General features: G+C 37.7%; 1 protein-coding gene across 1 annotated transcript in view; it reads right to left on the bottom strand.

Annotated features, from left to right (window-relative positions):
• LOC117385295 (netrin-G1-like) overlaps window positions 1-20,997 on the bottom strand; it is a 104,075-nt gene that overhangs the window by 51,908 nt on the left and 31,170 nt on the right. Inside the window, exon 2 of the mRNA XM_033982592.2 lies at window positions 8,285-8,928. Coding sequence (XP_033838483.2) covers window positions 8,285-8,928 — 644 coding nt within the window. The remainder of the gene's footprint in view (window positions 1-8,284; window positions 8,929-20,997) is intronic.

The raw sequence follows: 20,997 nt of genomic DNA, 5'->3' as shown, positions 1-20,997 counted from the left end.
TCATGCAGGTGACATGCCACTTGCCATGCCAGAAAGTTGCATGCTGTACCTTTAATTTAGCTAATGGGGAAGAACACCTGATATGCAACATGCTGTAGTAAAAGGATTATGTAAGGGCTACTTGTTATTCCATGGTCTTACGTTGCACTTTATGAGATACATTGAATTAGGGATAAAATAACTGACTAATCCTTTATTAATAAATGAAAGGTGAACCATAATTGTTGCGTTAAATATTTATCGAGTGAGTGCAACGTTTATTTGCACTATAGAGGGGAATTATTTATAACGTCATGCTATTTTTGTGGTTATATGTGATTAATATAAAAAAAAGGGTTTACTGGTTGCATAAAACTGCTGAAAACAATTAGCAGTTAGCATTATCCCAATTCCTAATTATCATACAAAGTGAGTAAAGCCTACTCAGGAATTCAGTCTCTATCTCAAGGACAAAATACGTGGAGATGAGGAGGAAGAGGGAATGCAAACAACTGTTTGTTTTTAAGTCAGCATCAAGAATAAGGTGCTTTGATTGTGCTGAGGTCGTGCATGCTCCAGTCTCATTATTTTAGTCTGCGCTGCACTACAAAACTACTGTACATGAAATATGCAAATGCAATGAAGAATACAATACTATTTTTGCAGTTTGAGCAGACAGTGACCTGCATATTGTTCAGAGTTAGTGATGAAAATGTCATTAATGTGTCAGACATAAACAATTTGTAATGATCTTCTTAATATTCTTAATAGCGTACATACATAGAAATTACTGTTTTAATACTATGTTTTATAAGGGTAAAAAACAACAATTTTAACATTTTAATAGCACAAATTCAGAAAGTGGTCATTAAAACTAAAAACACAAAAATATGTCTGCCTGTGTTTTAACTATAGGTAAAACATGTAGAAAGGTCATTCCCTAAATTGGGATTCTAATGCAATATTTTGTGTCTCTTTTTTCAAGTTCAAAGCTATATAACTTCAATATAAGTGATGTGTAAAACCATGTCCCTGCCGAATGTGAATGCTGTTAGTGATATGCGATATAACACGTGTGGGCCTTACATATAAATACGCTGGTCTAAAGAGCACCAGGAAACTCCCACACACTGTTTTGACTGTGATTTTGTTCATTTGTCCATTTGGAAATAAGTAAATGTGCTAATGCAATGAGCTAACACTTGGTTAATGTGTGTACTCTTGTGACTTTATGTGTTAAATTTTGGGTAATTTTATGGATGCTATATAAATATTACATAACACTTACAATTCAAAAGACTCAAAATGCCAATGGTAAATCTCAATGTAGTGATTTGATGCTTGCATTTAACATTATTAAAGATACACTATGTAACATTAGGGGTCTGCCACAGTCTTGTCTCTATGGAGATATTATTGCTCTGCCTAGAATGTAGACAATTATACTCAAGTAAGAACAATGTTAGCCTACTTCAAAATAATATTACTCAACTACAGGTACAAAGTCCATGAAGTTACTCAAGTATGAGTAACTTAAAGTAACTGTAATGACATAACATCTAAGTTACACAATCAATGTAAATGAAAGGAAAAAATACAAAATAAATAATCCTCAAAATCTGCTATTTTCAAAGGAGAGAAACAAAACTGAGACCAACTAAATCATATCTGGAGTAGTGCAAGAGACTCAAATCTTCGAATCATTTAATATGACCACAGCTTTCGCCATTTGTGCCCTTACAGTGGAAAAAGTTTATAAAACTTATACTCAAGTAAGAGTACTATTAATTCAATAAACAACATGACAAGAGGAGGATAAAGGCATGCTGATAGAAAACTACTCTGAAAAGTACATTTTCTTTAAAAATCTAGTAAATGTAACTCAGTAAATGTCATTGAGTGCTACCCATCTCTGATTAGGTTTGCCTCTCCACAGATTTGAACTGTAACTTGCCCTGATGGCATCTCCTAACTTGGCTCTCATCAGATTTATGTGTAGCTCTCTGAACAGGGTTCTACGCATCAATCTGCGATGGCTCTCGATGAAAACGACTGGAACCAATGATCAGAATGTTCCTACAAAGACTTGATGTTGATTGGTCGAAGTGTCACAACAGAGGAACAAGCTGAAAAATCTACATTTTGTTAAATTCAGTTGAGAGAAAAGCGCAGGTGTTTAACTGTCCACAAATGCACAAAGCTCTTCCCTCTGCACGTTTTTCACAAACTAAACTATGTTTCCTCTAAAATATGCCCAAGTACATCTGTCGGCGTAGCCATGTTAGATTTGGTTTATTCCTCTCTGGCTTCTGCCCAAACCACAGTGCTGCCCTGTGATTGGTCAGGACCTATCACAAGCCAACGCTTCAGCTGGAGCTGAACAAGACAGATTGTCAAGAGTTTGTGAACTCAAAAATCGCAAAAATTTGTTTTGCTGGCAAGGCTAGGCATGACGGGCTGCTTTCTCGGCTGAGATATATTTAATGCCATACTGTGGAACATTCCAGACAAAGATCTCAATGGAGACTAGTAGGTGGTGGTTATATAAAAGTATGATTACCACCTTGTTTTGTTTTGAAGGTACACTGTGTAACACTAGACAATCTTTTCTCATTTAGGCTTTTAATCATTTCATCATTCATTCAGTAAACAGCCTTTGAATAACACTGTATTGTGTTATTCGCTGGTATTGTTGAGAGCTTCAAACAGTCGTTGGTGCAGTTTTCTCATGACTCACAGAGCTAATTATGTTTGAATATGGTGATAAACTGTACTTTAAACGTCACCAATTCCGGTCTTCACAGATGGAAGGGTTTTATAAAGAACCAATTCTGGAAACGATGAGTGTTTCTCTGGTTAATAAACTCGATCCAACGATGAACAACAGGGAAATCCCATTCATTTGTATCTATTACATAATATGGTGTAATGTTAGAATGTTAGCAACTGTAATTAGTACACTTGGGACGCAAACTTATAATCCATTTATTTGTCTCAAAATCCATAGACACAACTATAGTTATCAATGGAGGATAGAAGAGTGGATCAAAAACAAATGGTTTAGTTTAATAAACCATTTTCTCATTGAGGTTTATATCAAGACATTTAGAACCAAAACACAAGAGGGATATACATTTACATACACTTTAAAAAACATATATATATATATATATATATATAATCATGGTATAGATGTTTCCTTCTCATTGGTTCATGTAGGTTTGAGTAATATTTATATTGTATTCAAGACATCATTGCTCCGATAAGCCCCTGTTTTCACCACTGCCGGTGCTTACTTCATTCTCCGGTCTTATTTTCCTATGCATAGGATTTGATATGAGCAATTGTGGCACAAATGAAAAAAAAAAAAATCCACTACTCTCTAGTATGATCTGCAGCTATCCTCAGGAAGTCCTATCAACTTTGCAGCTCTTTGTCATGATGGCATATATATATATATATATATATATATATATATATATATATATATATATATATATATATATATATATATATATATATATATACATTTTAAATGTCCAAATTATAACATAATGATCTACCAGTGTTATAGAAGTATAACTATATAGCAGATACAAGCACAATGTGTCATCTTGAATGTTCTTTCTTTCCAACTACTAAACCCAGATCTCATGTTCAGACAGTTTCTCTCTTACTCTTACTTGAGTTGTAGTTTCCTAAAATAACTTCAACATATATATATTTTTTGGCTACTCAATATTGTTTTCTATGTGCGAAATCAATGACAAAATTTTACTGAACTCAACTATAAACGTAATTTTTTTTCAAAGTTTTAAATGTTTATGTCTGTTTGTCCGTTTAGCTGATCTCATCTATACGTCTGAATGTTCCATTTCAACTTCCTGTAACTACTGTGAGGTTACGTCGGTCAAGTTCATAAATACTTTTGTTGACATGAGACCGATTGAGAAGCAAGGAGAGGGCAGAGAGTGAAAAATGCAGAATGACAGGAGCTGTGGGAGAAATAGCACATTAGCAGAGCGTATGGATTATCTGCCGTGATTCCCAGGCCCCCTCCACACCGGCCCTTAACGAGAAGCCAGCGGTCATGTCTTAATTAACGCCCCGACACCTGATCGATAGTGCGGGAGCGATGAGAGGAGGGCTGCCCTGCATGGTTCAAGGTTTTTGTTTTTTGTTGATGTGGAATAACATTAGGAATCGATGCTGTCACATATAGGAACGCTGCAGAAAAGTGCGGAAACTTACTCTCTCATTCCATTCTTTCCATGAAGTTGAAGTACGTCCTGTCCATGTTTCCAATGGTTGAAAATAAGGTCGAAACCAAGGCCTGTCCTGATTATTATTATATCAGATTATTGTTCAATGATATATGAAAGCTGGAACAACACTGTTTGGGGTCAATATTTATCGTGTGTTCAATGTCTTTGCACTACTGGGAAATTTAAGTTTTATTTTGGCTTTATGACAAGTTTTGAGCCATAAAAGGTTATAAATAACTTCAATGACTCATTATCAATGCAAGCTAAGTACTAAAGTGCTTCTTACTTCTAGTCATTTATTGCAGCTATTTTTTATTATTATTATTTTTTTTTTACAACATTGTAGATTTAAAATAGTTTTGTGGTTTAAATTTGCTCTCAGGTTATTGTGTCACTGGCATTAATTAGTTTCAATATTGTTTTTTTTTTTTTTTTGTTTTTTTTTTTTTTTTTTTACAGCGGCGATTTATTCAAAATTAGTTATCGTAGCAGGCCTATCAAAGCCACCGCAATTAAAGAAAACTTTTCTGGAGGGTCTGTCGCCTGTTTGTCTCCATGGAGATGTTATTGCTTTGATTGGAATGCTTCACGGTAAGGCATTAAACGTAATTATTTCGATGGAGAAACGCAAGGGATGACACCAGCCCAAGTTACAGGTTAAAGATCAGTGAAAAGGTAAGCCCACCATTACAATTTATGTTTTATATAAAAAAATAAAATAAAAATCTGCAGTTATATAAATTAAAGTTTTAGTTTAATGCTATACGATGGACCATTCCAGGCACAACATCTCCGTGGAGACAACTAAATGGTAAAAACAAGTCCTATAAATGGCATTCAAAAATAGAAAAAGGCTATATAGATGTTGTGCAAGTGAGAATTATTCTTAACCCCCATTTTCACTGCCACCGGTACACGCCCACTGCTCTGGACTTACTTCATTCTCCAATTTTATGTTCTTAATGCACGTGGGATTCGACAGTAATTCACTACTCCAAGTGCAACTCCAAGGCTCTTTGTTGTTATGACATTTATGGCGATGTCACCTCAGCTTTAGAGTTGTTTTTGAATGCATATTGTGATTTAATATGTCCAAATTGTATAGATGTTGTAGATTAAAACTGTATAGTAGACACAAGCACAGTCCGTCTACTATCGAGCTACTAAAAACCAAAAAGACTCTCTGAATACCTTCCTTTCTTTCATTCAAAGTCATTACAGAGACATGATTGTGATTACATCTCTTGTAAAACCATTTCTAAACTTTTCTTGTGGCATTATTAAAGGGGATTCTACCCTATCGTCTTGTGTGGCGTCTGAAAATGTCCCAGATTCATTTCAGAGCAAAATCTTTTTTTTATTGGCTGACACATGCTGCTCGAAACCGCTCCAGGCGAGAAAACGTGGGATTTCTTCACTATTCCCTCTCCTGCATCTTTGGATAATAAGCCTTTTGCAGAACAACGTGTACGAACAAATTGTGCAAATCTCATTCATTCAGATGTAGGGCCTTGTAATGAATGAAAGCCTGTATTGCGCTATTTAAAGGTTGAGGAGTAATTGTAATAATAATGCCACTGTATAATCCCCATAACTATTTGCCATCTTAGAAGTTTTTGTTTTTAGTTGCACGATTCTAAAATTTCGAACTCAAGACTAGGGAATAGACTCGATAGTCGACTCTTTTTTATATTCCCATGTGGCCTTATATCTGTGTATCCCTCTGTTACCCGCATAGGTTCCATAGTGCTCCATAGGGTTATACTAGTCTATGTCTGGGCCTGTCACAATAACACATTTTGAAGTGGAGTGTATTGTTATAGAGATAAATTGCGATAAACGATAATACTGAAACAATTTTATGCCACTGATGCAATTAAAATACAGAAAAATAATACCAATAAACATATTTAAATATACAGTATCATTAAAAGGCATGAGCTGTAACAATACATAGCCAAATGATGCAATAATTAGCCATAGAAGCAACTTATTCAACCCTCTACAGCTCAAATCTTAGTGTATTACAACCAAAATAACAAAGATTTTCCCCATTATTGCAAAGTAAATGTACCCTCGATAAATACTGAGCCCCAAGATATACATTGTTCCAGCTTGCCTATACTGAACGATAAGTTGATATAGTAATTATTGTGACAGGCCTATCTATGTGATCTTGTTCTGATACAGCTCAAGCTAGCTATTCAGGAATGGTTCTCAGAGTTGATACTTGATAAAATGATAATCTAGTTTTAGTATTAATTAGCATGTGGGTATAGATACTTCTGATTAACGTATCAAGTAATTAAATCTGTTTTTATGGCATATTTCCATTTTGCCTTGGCATGATTCCAGGCTAGACCCTGACCTCTTTCTCGCAGCCTTCTCTGGGTCTGTCTCCTCATTCACCACAGCCCGGCTTTATCAGTGTTTGTGGACCATTGTGGGGCTGCATATACAGGGTGGCCATTGTGCGATAAGACTTTCATTTTCACATTTGCCTGTAGCCAGAAGCAGCGGAGGAGGAGACAGGAGCTCTAATCACTCTCTTCCACCCTGCCAACACCACCTGAGTTACTGATCCACCTCTGGTCAGAAATTGTATGTTTATTTTCTTTTCTTTCTCTCACAAAGTTTCGGTGGAAAATTGAATTCGATGCCCAGGGGCAGGGGAGAAAATTGGGCAGAATAGCTTGCGTTCCCCCATCCAGTCTTTTGCTACTTCTTCCTAATGAAAGGCAAAATAAGATATCTGTAGGAGATGCTATTCTGCGCTGGATACGAGCCGCTTGCAATTTAGAGCTCATCAATTCCTGTTTAGGGTACAGGACTGTGCCATGGCTGTGTAACTGGTGTCTAACAGGGCTGGGAATATCGTGAGGCAAAAAACCACGTCGTAGATCAATCCATCACTGAATCTATCATGGAAAGATACCCCAGTATCAGCTGGTTACAAAGAAATGTGGAGGACATGCTGAAGTGTTTTGTAACTTTGAAAACAGATGTAAATACTGTAGTGACAGCACAGATAAATAACACTGGCATTAAACAGGGCAAGGCTAAATTTGGAAACACAGCCTGCTAATGCAGGCCTCCATGTCTCACTGATGCGTCCCTGATGATTGCCATTTAATCAGTTGCAAATGCTCTTAATTACAAGATTAGTCTCCTACCAATTAGCCAATGTGCTAATGGTTCTAATCTCAGTCTAACGTCGGCTGCATTCTAATTAGAGTCGAACAGTTTGAATTCACCCAGGACCCCGCGGATGGGCCATTACCAGCCTAGTTATCCTCATATAAACCAATGCAGCGCAGCACACGGCCCTCGCGGAGAGCAGCTGTAGAGGCTTTATGGCCATCATGAGGGCAATTGTCATGCGTCATGAAATGACAATGTTTCCATTTCCTCAAAATCATAGCACGCTCAGATGACTTAGCCAAGGAAATATTGTTTGCTGCAGCGGTGCAAGCTGTTACAGAAGCCCTGTTACACAAACTCAGTTTAGGATGTAAAGGGAGGCGTCTAAACTTTGATATGTTGGTGGAGGTGTGTTTGTGTGGAGATAGAGAATGTCCAATGGCTGACAAATGATGTATGTATGTGCACATAATGTGTCAAATATAAGCCTGCAACTTGCAAACATAATTTATAATCTCTGTCATATGTTTAGTTTAAAATGTCCTCCAAAATGGTGTTATTTGACTGTGTATTGATCCTAAATGTCACCAATGATTCCAGGTGTGTCAATCACATCCACATTTTTAGCATTAACTATTGTTTTAAAGATGCACTTTGTAACTTTTTTGGTGGAGGTCTGCCAATTCCATGTTATTGGTTTCCCTGCAAAAACATCTCTACGGAGACAAACACGTGGCAGAGAAGAAAGGTTAAGCAGTGAGCCTTTAGGGTTTTATTTCCTATGTAAATTTATGAGATCAGTTGGTGTTTTTCCTACCTCATGAATTAACCAGATTTGAAAAAAAAACAACAAAAAAAACAAAAAAAACTGAATGCCTTGAATGAACTGCATGTCTTACCTGCCCTGCACTTTGATGTCGGAGATGGCGTAGAAGTATCTGGACAGGTTGTTCTCATCCACCATGGTGGCTCCGGTGGCGGGCTTCAGCAGTCTCACCCGCAGGTCTGTGATGGTGAAGAAGTCCCTCAGGTTCTTGGTGGTATCCAGTTGCCCATAAAGCGACGCCATATTATGAAGCCTAGGCCCAGCGAACAATGCAAAACGATCCTTTATCTCAAATCGAACCGTTTTATCATTCTTCCAAACGTAACCTCTGGAATAGTCCTCAGTGCAGATAATGTCCAGCAGGGTGCGCTGTGTTAGGTCCTTCACAGTTTTGGGCTCCATCGTGAACGCGTCCAGGCAATCGGTGGCGTAGAACTGATAGGGGGTCCAAGTGCGCCCATAATCCAGGGACTTCTCCAACACCATCTGCTCGGGACGTCCGGACTCAAAGGTCAGGACTATATCGTCGGTGAGCTCTATGGTTTTGTTCCAGGACAGAGTGATGTTGACCTGCAGGGGTTTGGGGTACTTCTTCCAGGAGGTGGACTGCCAGAAGGTGGTGGGGTTTCGGCCCTCGAAGTCAAACATGAGCTCTGGGGGATGAGCCAGCTCCTCAGTCAAAGCGTCGCATTCGTTGTTGCACATGTAGGGGTTCTCCTAAAATAGAGACACAGACACAATTCAATGTTAGTCTTTATTTATTCCAAATGCTTTGCTGAACCTGCATTCCATATAAGTAATACAGCAATATGTCATATATGTAATTCATACTCTTTGTGGTTTCCTTTGAGATCAAGAACTGGGATTAAGGCTGGGCGATTTTGCTTAAAAATAAAATAGTTAATTATTTTAATTAAAGTTGAGATAAATAGTAAGCCCCCTGGTTAAAATGTTTATTTTTATTTTTATTTTTGTTTTGTTCATTCATGTTTGTTAATTAAAGCTAAAAGCAGCTAAAACATCTGCTTTGACTACAAGATTATATTCAGAAGTGTTCTTAACTAGTCCATTGAACACTGGGGGAAATCTATCTCTATTTTGCGAATGAGATAAAACAAACTAGTCATAACTGTGTAGCCCTGTGCTGTCTAATCACTTTGTTCTCTGTGACTGCAGTGAGCAGTCTTTCTGGCAAGGGGGATAGATTTTCTTCCAAACAAATCGATTTGAACTTAAAATTTGATTAACCGATTTAATTGTTTTTTTTGGTTTGTTTGTTTGTTTTTTTGCCAAGCCCTAACTGAGACTTTGTGAAGTTTTTGAACATTTTTTTCCTTGTAAGAGTAACCCTTTGCAGTTCCTTCATTTTCCTCATTCATGAGCATATTTGTACCTTAATAAATAATTGTATTTTTTTTTCTGGTGCTGCCAGGCTCATATTAAAGAGAGGACTTTCAATGACATAACCTTTCTTCCACGCAGTGCCTACAATAAAACCTGTGTCTCATGTCATTTGGTGCACTAGCTTTTCTGCTGGAGGGTGCACAATCTCCATGTCTCCATGGAGATTCTTTACATAGCCTGGGATGTTCCATAATTTTATTCTATTTTGCATTTTTTCTTAATTACACATGATTTATGGCTCAAAAATACACTTTCCTCTACACAGAATGACCTATAACCTGGCCTGGTGGTGTCACCTTGTCTCCATGAAAATATTTTAGGCGTTTAAAAGCAATAGTGTGACACATCTCCATGGAGACAAATTGAGACTGACCTTCAGCCAGAAAATTTACACAGTGCATTTTAAAGACATTTAAACATACACAGTGTCCTAAATCCTCTGGCACCTCCACTATCACAACCTTGAGCCACTACAAAACTATTTTTTTTAGTTTTCTTGTCAGCTGGGTCTCTCAACATACCAACTTTAATAAGGAAAGAATAACATCCTCCAGTCTACACCAAAAGACGTTTCATTCAATCGACTTGTGGTCAGATTTATATGAAACATTGTAAGATCAAAGGCTGTTTTCCCCCATGTACATAAGGATCATCCCTTAAAGTAGCACCTACATACACCAAACTTTCCAATCTTGTACTTGACAAAACCTACAGAATGATTTGTTGATATCTAATCCCAGAATAATCCCAAATAAATAAATAAATAAATAAATCCCTTCTATAAATTCTTTTGTATTTAATATGTAAAAAAAAAATAATAAAGTAAGACATTTAAACCTTGCTCTAGCCATTTTTTAACTCATATGTTTCAGATATGGTAAATTTTGGCAATTTTTACAGATAAAATGTCATATTTGTATACGAAAACTTTACATGAACAAAAACATGTAACAGATTTTTTTCCTTACACAAACTACAAAAGAAGCTTCACATTGTTATCACTAAATTTAAGATTTTTCCTATTCACCTGCGGTGTCTTGCCTTGTTAAGGACCCTCTGTATATATGTTGACCAGTTGCTCCTGACCTACTTACTGTGGTAAAGTAATTCAGTGCTTTCTGATCAGAATTCCACCTCACACCCCTCACTACACTACACATCTTGGCCAACACTTATTTCAGCCTCTCCGTTCACATTTTTGACCCTTGAACTGCAAAAAACCACTGACCCTCTCTCATTAAGACCACTGCCGTTTCCATATTCCCGTTTCGGTGCCATTCCTCCCCACATCTCCTCCCAAATCGCCGGAGTAATTGATATGGCTATGTGGTTGTTGCCGCTTGGAGATGGGAACAGAATGCCGATGAGAATCCTTATGAAACACGCAAAAGGGACATGCATTTTTCATGGCTGTTGGTCTGCTCTGTGCGATCCAATGAGGCTCTGTGAGTAGCGGTTGGAGCAGGGAAAAAAGGACTACTTGATGTGCCAGTGTTTGTTTGTGGGAGAATGGAAAGAGGAATGCTGGTTTATGTATGCGCATACCGGGAAATGTGTTGGGAGAAGTCAAAACACGCGCAGATTTACATAGAAATTGTTGCAAGGACACATGCAACCAAAATATCCTAAAAAGTAATCCTATGAATACAAAATACAACCAAAGCTACGCAAATTAAAAGCTGAATTTCTAAAGGTTTATGCAAAATGTACTCATAGAATGTTGTGAAAAACATACCTGGAGTTGTGTTTTGTTTCATTCACACATGTTTGAGTAATCCTACATTATTAGACTGGCTACATCCCCCAAGCTCAAAATGCTCTATTCCACCTTATGATGTCATTAAGAGGTAGTTTTAAAGTTAACAGCTATTTGTAGCCTAAATTGAACTGCTATATACTGCAATACACTATAATTACCGTAAATTGTTCCCCTAAAAATGTATTTTGTTGCACCTTTTGTTCAGCTGCCACAGAGAGTCTATATCTGCTTGCACAACAAAGAAGTGAAGGCTGGTTAAAGACTGAGTTTTGGCAATTCCAAGGATGCAAATTATCCACATGATTCTAGTGAAGGATTACGCGGGACTAGAGCAAATGCACAACTCCAGGTATGTTTTTGATGAAGATACAACATTAGAACATAGATGCAACATTTGCGTAATATATACTTTTTAAAATTATGAAAAAATCAGTTCAGATGGAGAGCAGGGACACATATATGGGAGATTCGCTCATTTTAAAAATCCACAAATGTTGAACTGATTTTTTTTTGTTAGATATTGGGTGCATTTGCCATATAAGATTTTAAAGCCTGAACCCATTTTTTTCCCCCATTTTGAACAACACTTTGTTTTAGCCCAGTACAGATATAATGTATAACCAGCTTTTAGGGTAAAACAAAAAACAAAACAAAAAAAAGAAAAAAGAAAAAAAATCAGGTATAACACCTTAAAAAAAATAAATAAATAAAATGAGATAAAAAAAAATATACAAGAAAAAAAAATCTGTTATAACACATTTAAAAAAAACTATTTGTGCTGACAGAAGATGTTCAAATAATTAACCACTCACCCATTCACACATTCATATACACTGGGCATGCGGTGCGTGTCATTGTTTGCCCAAAGACACAAGGACAGCATTCATCTGTGGGAGCTGGAATCACAACGCCAACCTGTGGATCTCACCGCTCTACCAATGATTTTTATGTCGAGAGCGGGTTTTGAACCACCAACCTTTGGATCAGTGGACAAACACTCTACCGACTAAGCTACTGTCGCCCTTTGTGCCACTTTTTCTTTCATGTGGATAGACTCTGTAATTACTGCGATACTAACCACAAACCACGTCCAAATGTCTGGATTTTGACAGTTAAAAGCCTCTTCTTCCAGACCTCCAGCTCACTATTAAACTATGTGAAAGCGAGCGAAACCGATTACACAATGGAATGTAAGTGATTCATAACATGGATGATTTTGTGAGCCAACTGTTGAAAACGCTCTAGCCGAGTAAATTGGTTGCTTCTAAAGATTATTCATTTGTAATGTCTCTATTAGACAACACTGCTTGTAAACCACCCCAGAAATCTGCCACCTCATTGGCCATGGTGATAAAACATACAAGCTCCTTTTCTGAATTTTCAAATGTTCCCCAACACTTAGTTATTACGCCTGGAGAAAGTGTCTAGGGAGTGGGCAGTCTGCTTACGATTACACCGAGATACGCAGTCAGACCGAACATTGCATATGCCTTTTTTCTATTCATGCGGTAAATTTAGATCAAAACGCATTCCAGACATAATAAAGCACAGGGAAATAGCGAGACACAGCCCAAGATTTGTTTCAGCCAATTGACATTCCTCTCACCTCTGCTCCCTGAACAATGAGGTTAAGTGCTGATGAGATTCAGATCAACTGTAAAAGCGCTCGATAATCTGCTATCACTGACACTCTACACGAGAAATTATCTAAAGGTGAGGAGACCGCTGCCTTATCAGCTATTTGAGTCTCATCGATATCTATCCAACAGAGCTGCGCATCCAAACCAGACTGTGGAGAGCGGGCGGCTGGGAGGAATACTGATGAGCATGCACCGTTATACAGGGGGTCCATGAGGTCTCTTTACAATTTAAAAATGTAATTTCAAAAGTAATTGATAAGATATATTAATTAGATGTGTTTTATTGTACTCAGTGGTTATAAAAGTTTGTAGTCACATTGCATTTTAGTATGTTAAGCATCTGGTTGATTAAAGAGGTATCCTTTTGAATGAACTCCTAAGAAATGTATCATGGTTTATTGAGACAAACTCAGATACGCAGACTCTACGAAACTATTGTGTATCAAAGAAAGACATGGGGCATTACTGAACTAAAGCAAAAGATAACAGATGTGATTGCAACGATTGATGAGGCTCTGCTACAGTGAACATGGGAAGAAATCGAGTACCGTCTAGATGTGTTTCGAGTGACTAATGGTGCCCATATAGAAGTAAAAAACTTTGGAAACCACTGAGTACAATAGAACAAGTGATTAAGATATCTTATCAATTCCCTTTTTAATATATTTTTTAAATTGTAAAGTGACTTTATGGACACCCTGTATTTAAAGAGTGGGTATTATACTTCTATGGGCTATCTGTTTCGAAGACATAACATATTTACCGGTAGATTTGACCTTTTATTGTTTTGAAAATGCTCTTAACTTAAGCTGCCCAAAAAGCTTCACACAAATTGAACAAAAACAGATATACATAAATTACATAAATCTATAGGCAAAGAACATTAAAACACCAAGATATCCCGCATAGCTTGAACCAAATGCCAAGGAGAAGAGTGAGTTTTTAGTCTGGTCTTAAACTACGCTACAGAGAGAGATCGCAAGATTACTCAAACATGCACGGATGACATCTAAAACTAATCCACGCATGTTTTTGATGAGGTAATGTTATAATATAGCTCATTAAAGTACATAATATGGCCCCTTTAAGAAAAAAAACACACTAAAAGACCAATGTAATGTCTTTTCAGCAAGGAGAAAAGTTGTATTTGATGTTTTGTCTACTTCACAGAAATGATGTGTGGCCAAGAGATGTGTTTTAAGATAATCATCTGCAGTTTTATTTCCTGTGAGGTTGCGATATGCTATCAGCGCTGCACTATACAAGCTACAAGAGATAAAGTGCTAAGAGGTAGAACAAGTGGAAGGCATTGCGGGTCAGTGGGCCTGCATAGCTAACTCAAAGAACAGCAAATTAAAAGGGTAATAAGGGTTATGCTACTGACAGAGAAAAAGAAATACGCTAGGAGGAATGTGTTTAAAGCTACATCGCAGCTGCTCAAATGACTGCTTCTTGAGTAGTGCGTACACCCACCATTTTGAAATGAAGCCAGCTTGAACTGAGAAGAGATATGGAAGTACTTTCAAGCAAAAAGTTGATATTCACAAGGAGGTGATCCACAAAATTCCCTGTATTTTGATCTGATAAACACTCGTCATGATGTGTTATGATGATGTAAGTGTGTTATTTTAGTTTTAATTTTTGGAGACATATTTTTTTGCACTATAATTATATAAGTTACCACCAGCAGACTTAATTTTCACAAAAATGTGGGTGAAATTATATGTGAATGAAATAAATGACAAAAAATAAGAACTTTTTTTTTTTTTCCAATATCATACTGGGGAAATTGCAGTGTTGCAACAGGAATGTTTAAAAATGTAAAGGGCAATTTAGATACTAGTACAAAATAAACAGTTATAGAGGCTAGTGCTGCCACCATACAAAACATACGAACAATACAGACATTCATACGATACAAAAATGATAATATTCTGAGTTGGATAAAGGCAAATATCAACTCAAACTACAGGATTTAAAAACTTTAAAGGTTTGCTATGTAACTTTTCTGGTGGGGCATTAAACATGTCTATACCTCCATGCTGCTCGACATTGAGATAGATATGTTTAATGCCATACTGTGGAAGATTCTAGTCAAAGCAATAGCATCTCTAAGACAAGCACAACCACATTGACAATGCAGATAGTGCAATTTAAGGGATGTGCTACAAACCAGTCTTGACTAAAAATGTTATTAGCTTTTATAAATCACTACAGGGGGTAACTACACGTAAACTTGGTTAAAACAGTGACTCAACCATAGTAGGGGGTAGGGGGTATGGTATAAATGAACTTGTAAAGTGAGCACCAACATCTCCTCTTCCAACCAAAAATGTCGGGTTCGCCCCTGGTTAATTCCTCAAAAACATATGTGTGGAATTTAAAGAGACAGTGGAGCACTTCCTGTATCACCACATGACATCACAAGGTGGAACAGAAGAACTCAGTCTAATTATGCAGAGTCTGTGTGTTAAACACGTGTGGACGAAACAAAACAGAACAAAACTGCAGGTGTGTTTTTGACGAGGAAACAACATTATAACATAGCTCAGAAAACAGGAGTAACATGTGCCCTAACAGCAGAGGAAGTGCTTTGCCCCAAAAACACAACGATGCTAAGGGACGCAAGTAGCTCGAATATTTCTTATTTTCTCAACTTTGCTTTTGGTATTGACAGAGAAAATAAATAGTCAACTTTTTACCAATCACACGTCTGACACTTCCCACTTGAGGACTCTGATTTTGACAGGTACAGTACATCTGAAAGAGTGATTCCTTGTCACTTAAATGCAGGAATTTTCACGTTTACTTATTTTCATTTTTTAATTTTTGTCTTTACGGTTACGTTTGAGCAGCAGCACGAAGAACTAAAGCAACCGAGCCTCATTCACACCTGATATAAAGCCAGACATTTGGCATCTATGGCTGAACAGTGAGGGGAGAAATGAGGGGTTTTAAAGTGTTCCAGACCAGGGCAGGGTCATCAATTTGACCCATAATGTGGCCCGACCAGAGAGCAGCCTTCAGGCCAGTCATCGGTTTGAGGAGCTGGGGCTATGTGAGAGCACTGGGTGGAGTAGGCTTTAATGTGCCTTTATTAACACATTTTTAAATCTATGTTATAATGCTGTTTCCCCATGAAAAACAGACCTGGAGTTGTGTTTTGTTTCATCCACACATGTTTTTACACACAAATCCTGCATATTTAGGCTGTGACACACACTGAAAACATGCTGTTCCACCTTGTACTGCTACAAGGTATTTCTTCATGGTATTTTTTTTATTTCTCGGTGCACTAGTACACTTTCTGCGGCAATTTCAACAGAACAAAAGGTAAAAAGAAAATATATATATACATTTTAAAGGCAACAACATATAGTTATTCTAGTATCAATTGGGTCAAAAACTGTCTGTTAACTTGAAAACTACCACTTGATGACATCACAAGGTGGAACAGAGCAATTAGCGCTTTGAAGCTGTAGACAGACTAATAATAAAGTGTTACTCAGACATGTGCGAGTGAAACAAAACTCTAGAGAAATAACTCCAGACATGTTTTTGAGGAGGTAACAACATTCTAACATGACTAAAAGGTCACATGAGTCAATTTTGCATAATATAGGACCTTTAATTAAAAAAAGCTATTCCTTCCATTTAAACCTCCTCAGTGTAATTTAAATGAAATCAATGCATGACTCATAAAGGCTTTCTTTTTGTCACCTGTCTATTGCATTAGTCAATCAGAGCATGCTGTCGTTTTCCTCTTAAACACCTCTAAAGTCCGCTTTGCTTGTTCTACTTGAGAAATGGCTTTAAAAATCTGTTATCTGCCTTTATTGCATCGTTGACCTCTCTTCCTGTTATCAAAGCACAAGAATTAGTGAGTGACAAATACAATGCTTACACTTAATCCATGTGTTTGTAATGATTAAAAGGCCCATATTGAGTTATTTTCTGGCCCGTGTTATGTTGTAATGTTGTTTCCTCATCAAAAAACATACCTGGATTTGCATTTTGTTTCATTCACACATGTTTAACACATAAATCCTGCATATTTAGGCTGAGTTCTTCTCTCAAACAGAAAACACTCTCTCCCACCTTGTGATGTCATGTGGTAATACATGTGTTTATAAACTCCATACACCTTCACTTGAAACATCTGGATCATTTCAGCCCTTGAATTTCCGATCTCTACTGAACAAAAGGTAAAAGGTAGCTGTTAACTTGAAAACTACCACTTCATGACATCACAAAGTGGAGCAGAGCATTTTGAGCTTTGTGGATATAGTCAGATTTGTGGAAATACAAGCATCCGCACAGCAAGGATGCACGTTTTTCTACATTTTTCAGTGCAATAAAAGCATCCGGAACAGAAAGAAGGTATGCTTTTTAAAACGCAACGTGCTTTTATTCAATTTGCAGCCACGTTTTTACATTTTGCTCAGAAAAATATCAAAATACTTTCCCCTCTATTATAAATCCACTTAGTTCCTATTGAAAACGAAACTGTTAGCTGTTACTCTCTGCTCTGGCATCCACTCAGACGCCGCTAAAGGGTGAAGCGATGCAGAAAGGCCAGGACCTTTTATTGGATTTCCTGTGGTGGATATTTAACAATGAAAACAGTGCCTTATGAAGATCAATAGTGTGTGTGGTCATTTAAGATCTGGGCTGCAGCAGCTCGCCGGGGGGCTCCTATTGGAAAACAATGAGGTTTCACAGCAGCGGTGATCGGTCTGTGGAGGACTGAAATACTCACTGCAGACTGGGAGGAGAGCCGGAGCTTTTGTGTGGTGTTAGGGAGACAGAGGCTGACCTTATGGGTAAAAGGTGGTGTTGTTATTGTGGTTTTAATAGTACAATGGGATTAGTAAAGGCTAAAAGGGATGGTGAAATAAATACGCTTTAGTAAAAACAATAGTGGGAAGTTGAGTGAGAAGTGATGAGTGGTTGGTTGATTGTAGGGCTGAATGATTCCCAATTCCATATTAGGATTGTTAAAAGTATTGAAAGTCAGATGCTAATCGACGCTAAAACTAATATCGAAACTAGATACTCATTTGAGCAGGTAAAAAAGACACATTCACAGGACAGAAAGGAACCTTTCCTAGCTTTAGAATGATCTTGGAATTTACCTGGACGACTGACAGATTAAACAGATATAAGGCCATATCGTAATATAAAAAAACACTATTATTTAATGTTGAAAATTACATTCTATTGTCTAAATAAAGAGTGTTTTTTTAATCATCATGGTATCAGTATTGAGTATCGAGTCTATTCCCTAGTATCAAAATCAAGTTGGAAATATCATTAGATTTGTGATTTTTGTTTTAAGGGCCCAATTTTTTCAAGAGCAAAATTTGCCTTGCCCCAGTGCACATATATTGTCTAAGCAGCTCTTGAGGTGAGAATGTGCCCGCTGTGCGCTGTCTGCATCTAATTATAAAGCGTTTTATTGTCCAATAATCAGGAGGTGGCTTGCTAGTTGTTGCTAGATTAAGTGTTATGGCAAAAAAACCAGAAAAAAACAAAACACTGGTCTCTGAGAGATGTGAAATGTGCTTATAAAGTCATCCTGGTGAATAATTAGGATGCTTGAAATGCATAAGGTAAGTGAGGAAACACATTGGACCACTGCAATTTTTAAAAAATAGACTAGTTCTGTTTTTGGTCGATGCAATAGATACCATACTGTGGAATTATGATGGTGAAGAGGAGATGGAGAGGCTGAGGTGGCTGGTGATTTAGCTTCTTTGGTGGATTTGGGGTAGGGGAAAAAATATATCAAAAGGGGATGGTTCATTTATTTTAATGGCTTTCAGTGCAGTCTTCCTGGTTGAATATAATCTCTCTTTATCTGTTTTTTGTCCTGGGGCAGTGTCTTATAGAGGTCTGACTGTCCCATCTGATGCTGTACTGATCCCTGACCTCCAGGAGGCCAACTCAGTCCTAAAGTCAACCCAGAGAGAGCAGAGGGCAATGAGCTAACTACACAACTCATGAATCATATGAGCAATTAGTGTAGATTTATATTCAAAGATCCTCAAAGTGAAAAACAAACAAAAGTGAGTAGATTTGTCCCCAGATATTGCAAAATTCTGCAGTAATAGTCTAACAACTTTTTCCCATACCCATTCCACACTGGTTCTTAATGGTGCACTATGTAACTTTTCTGACTAAGGTGTACACTGCCTGTTCTTCTCCCACTGAGATATAATTACTTTGTGTGGAATGTTCCACAGTATGGCATTAAACTTATCTTTCTTGCATTTATTTAATAACAGGTGTTTGGAAAACACATTCTAGTGACATGGTCTAGGGGCATTACCAGCTTATCTCCATGACGATAGAAGCATTTTATGCCTACCGTGGAACATTTTGAGTACAATATTAACATCTCCATGGCGACACGCATGACAGACCCTCAACCAGAAATGTCACAGAATGTACCATTAAAGTTCCTACATTAAACAAAATTGTTACTTCCTCAAAAACTACCCAGAGTTGTGTTTTGTTTCATTCAAACATGTTTGAGTAACTTATCAGTCTGTCTGCATTTTCAAAACTCAAATGGAGTTTAAAAACAAATGACATCACTGAGTGGAACAGAGTGTTCCAGTGTTCTGTTTGAGAGAAATGTCTAAATATGCAGGGATTGTGTGTTAAACATGTGTGAACGAAACAAAACACAACTCGCAGGTTGTTTTTTGGTGAGGAAACAACATTATAAAATAGATCCGAAAATAGTATAATATGGGCCCTTTAACACCTTCACTACATATAACATATAGTGGCTGAGAAAGATGTAAAAATGAGTGACAGTTGTCTGTTGACAGAGTTAAAGCTGCTGTTGATGTGTGTTTGACACAGACGTCTGTACACTGATAAATCCAGGTCCAGTGACAGCAGCAGGTGAAGGATGAGACCGAGGCATCTGACCAATCAGTCCATGTGACACACTTCATCTAATATATGTTTATGGAGTGATATGTCATTCAAAGAGGGGGTATTTTACTTCTAAGGGGTATTAACTGCTAACAGAAAATATTTAGATCACCATTTACTATTTTGAAAATGCTATATTTGATTCCCCCCTGCCTTTGCTCTTCCAAACTCACTCCTCCTTCAGAGCGCTGTCACATTACAATCAGCATGCATCCTGCAAATGACACTACTGCACATTGCATCAGCTTTGTCAAGTTGTTGTATACATCATGCTTTTGTATCATGCTTGTATATTTAAGCACAATTATCTTGTGGTAACATGGGTGATGTAGGCTTGTGGGCTGAGAATTGGACAGAATCTTACAGCTAACCATAAGAAGGGTACAGTCAGACACAGTCAGGGGCCGAAGGGGACCACGGGATCTCAGCTCTGCTGTTTGTAGATGATTCTGTCCTGACCAGAAAAAGTTGGCTTACCCTGGAGGAACGTCCTTGACTCAAGTGGAGGAGTTCAAGTATCTTGGGTCTTTTTCATGAGTTCAGAGTAGAGCCACTGCTCCTTCACGCTGAGAGAAGCCAGCTGAGCGACTCCGGCATCTGTTCTGGATGCCTCCTGGACGCCTCTCTGGAGAAGTGTTCCAGACATATCCCGCCAGAAGGAGACTCCGGGGGAAGAATCAAGACATGACAGAGGGACTATGTATCTCAGCTGGCCTGGGAAAGTTTTGGGGTCCTCCCAGAGGAGCAATATAACATCTTTACAAATAGGAGCTGTTAATTGATATAAAAATACTAAAACACCCAGGACTAAACCAAAGACATTATTACATACTGCCTTGACATCTTTCCTTTAATGACGTCTTATAATGTTTACATGTATCAATTTCTTATTGTGTTAACCGTGTGTGTGAGTCATAACAGAGCAGTCTCAGTATTAGCAGACAGGAGAGAGGAAAGAATGATTCTGTCCCCCTGGTGCAGAGGTGTTGCTAGTTTAATCAGCCCACCACCTGGTTTGACCTTATACTCCCCCTC

This window comes from Periophthalmus magnuspinnatus, chromosome 17 (assembly GCF_009829125.3).
Source record: "Periophthalmus magnuspinnatus isolate fPerMag1 chromosome 17, fPerMag1.2.pri, whole genome shotgun sequence".
NCBI classification, from domain to species: Eukaryota; Metazoa; Chordata; class Actinopteri; order Gobiiformes; family Gobiidae; genus Periophthalmus; species Periophthalmus magnuspinnatus.
This window is presented reverse-complemented; position numbering and strand designations above follow the sequence as displayed.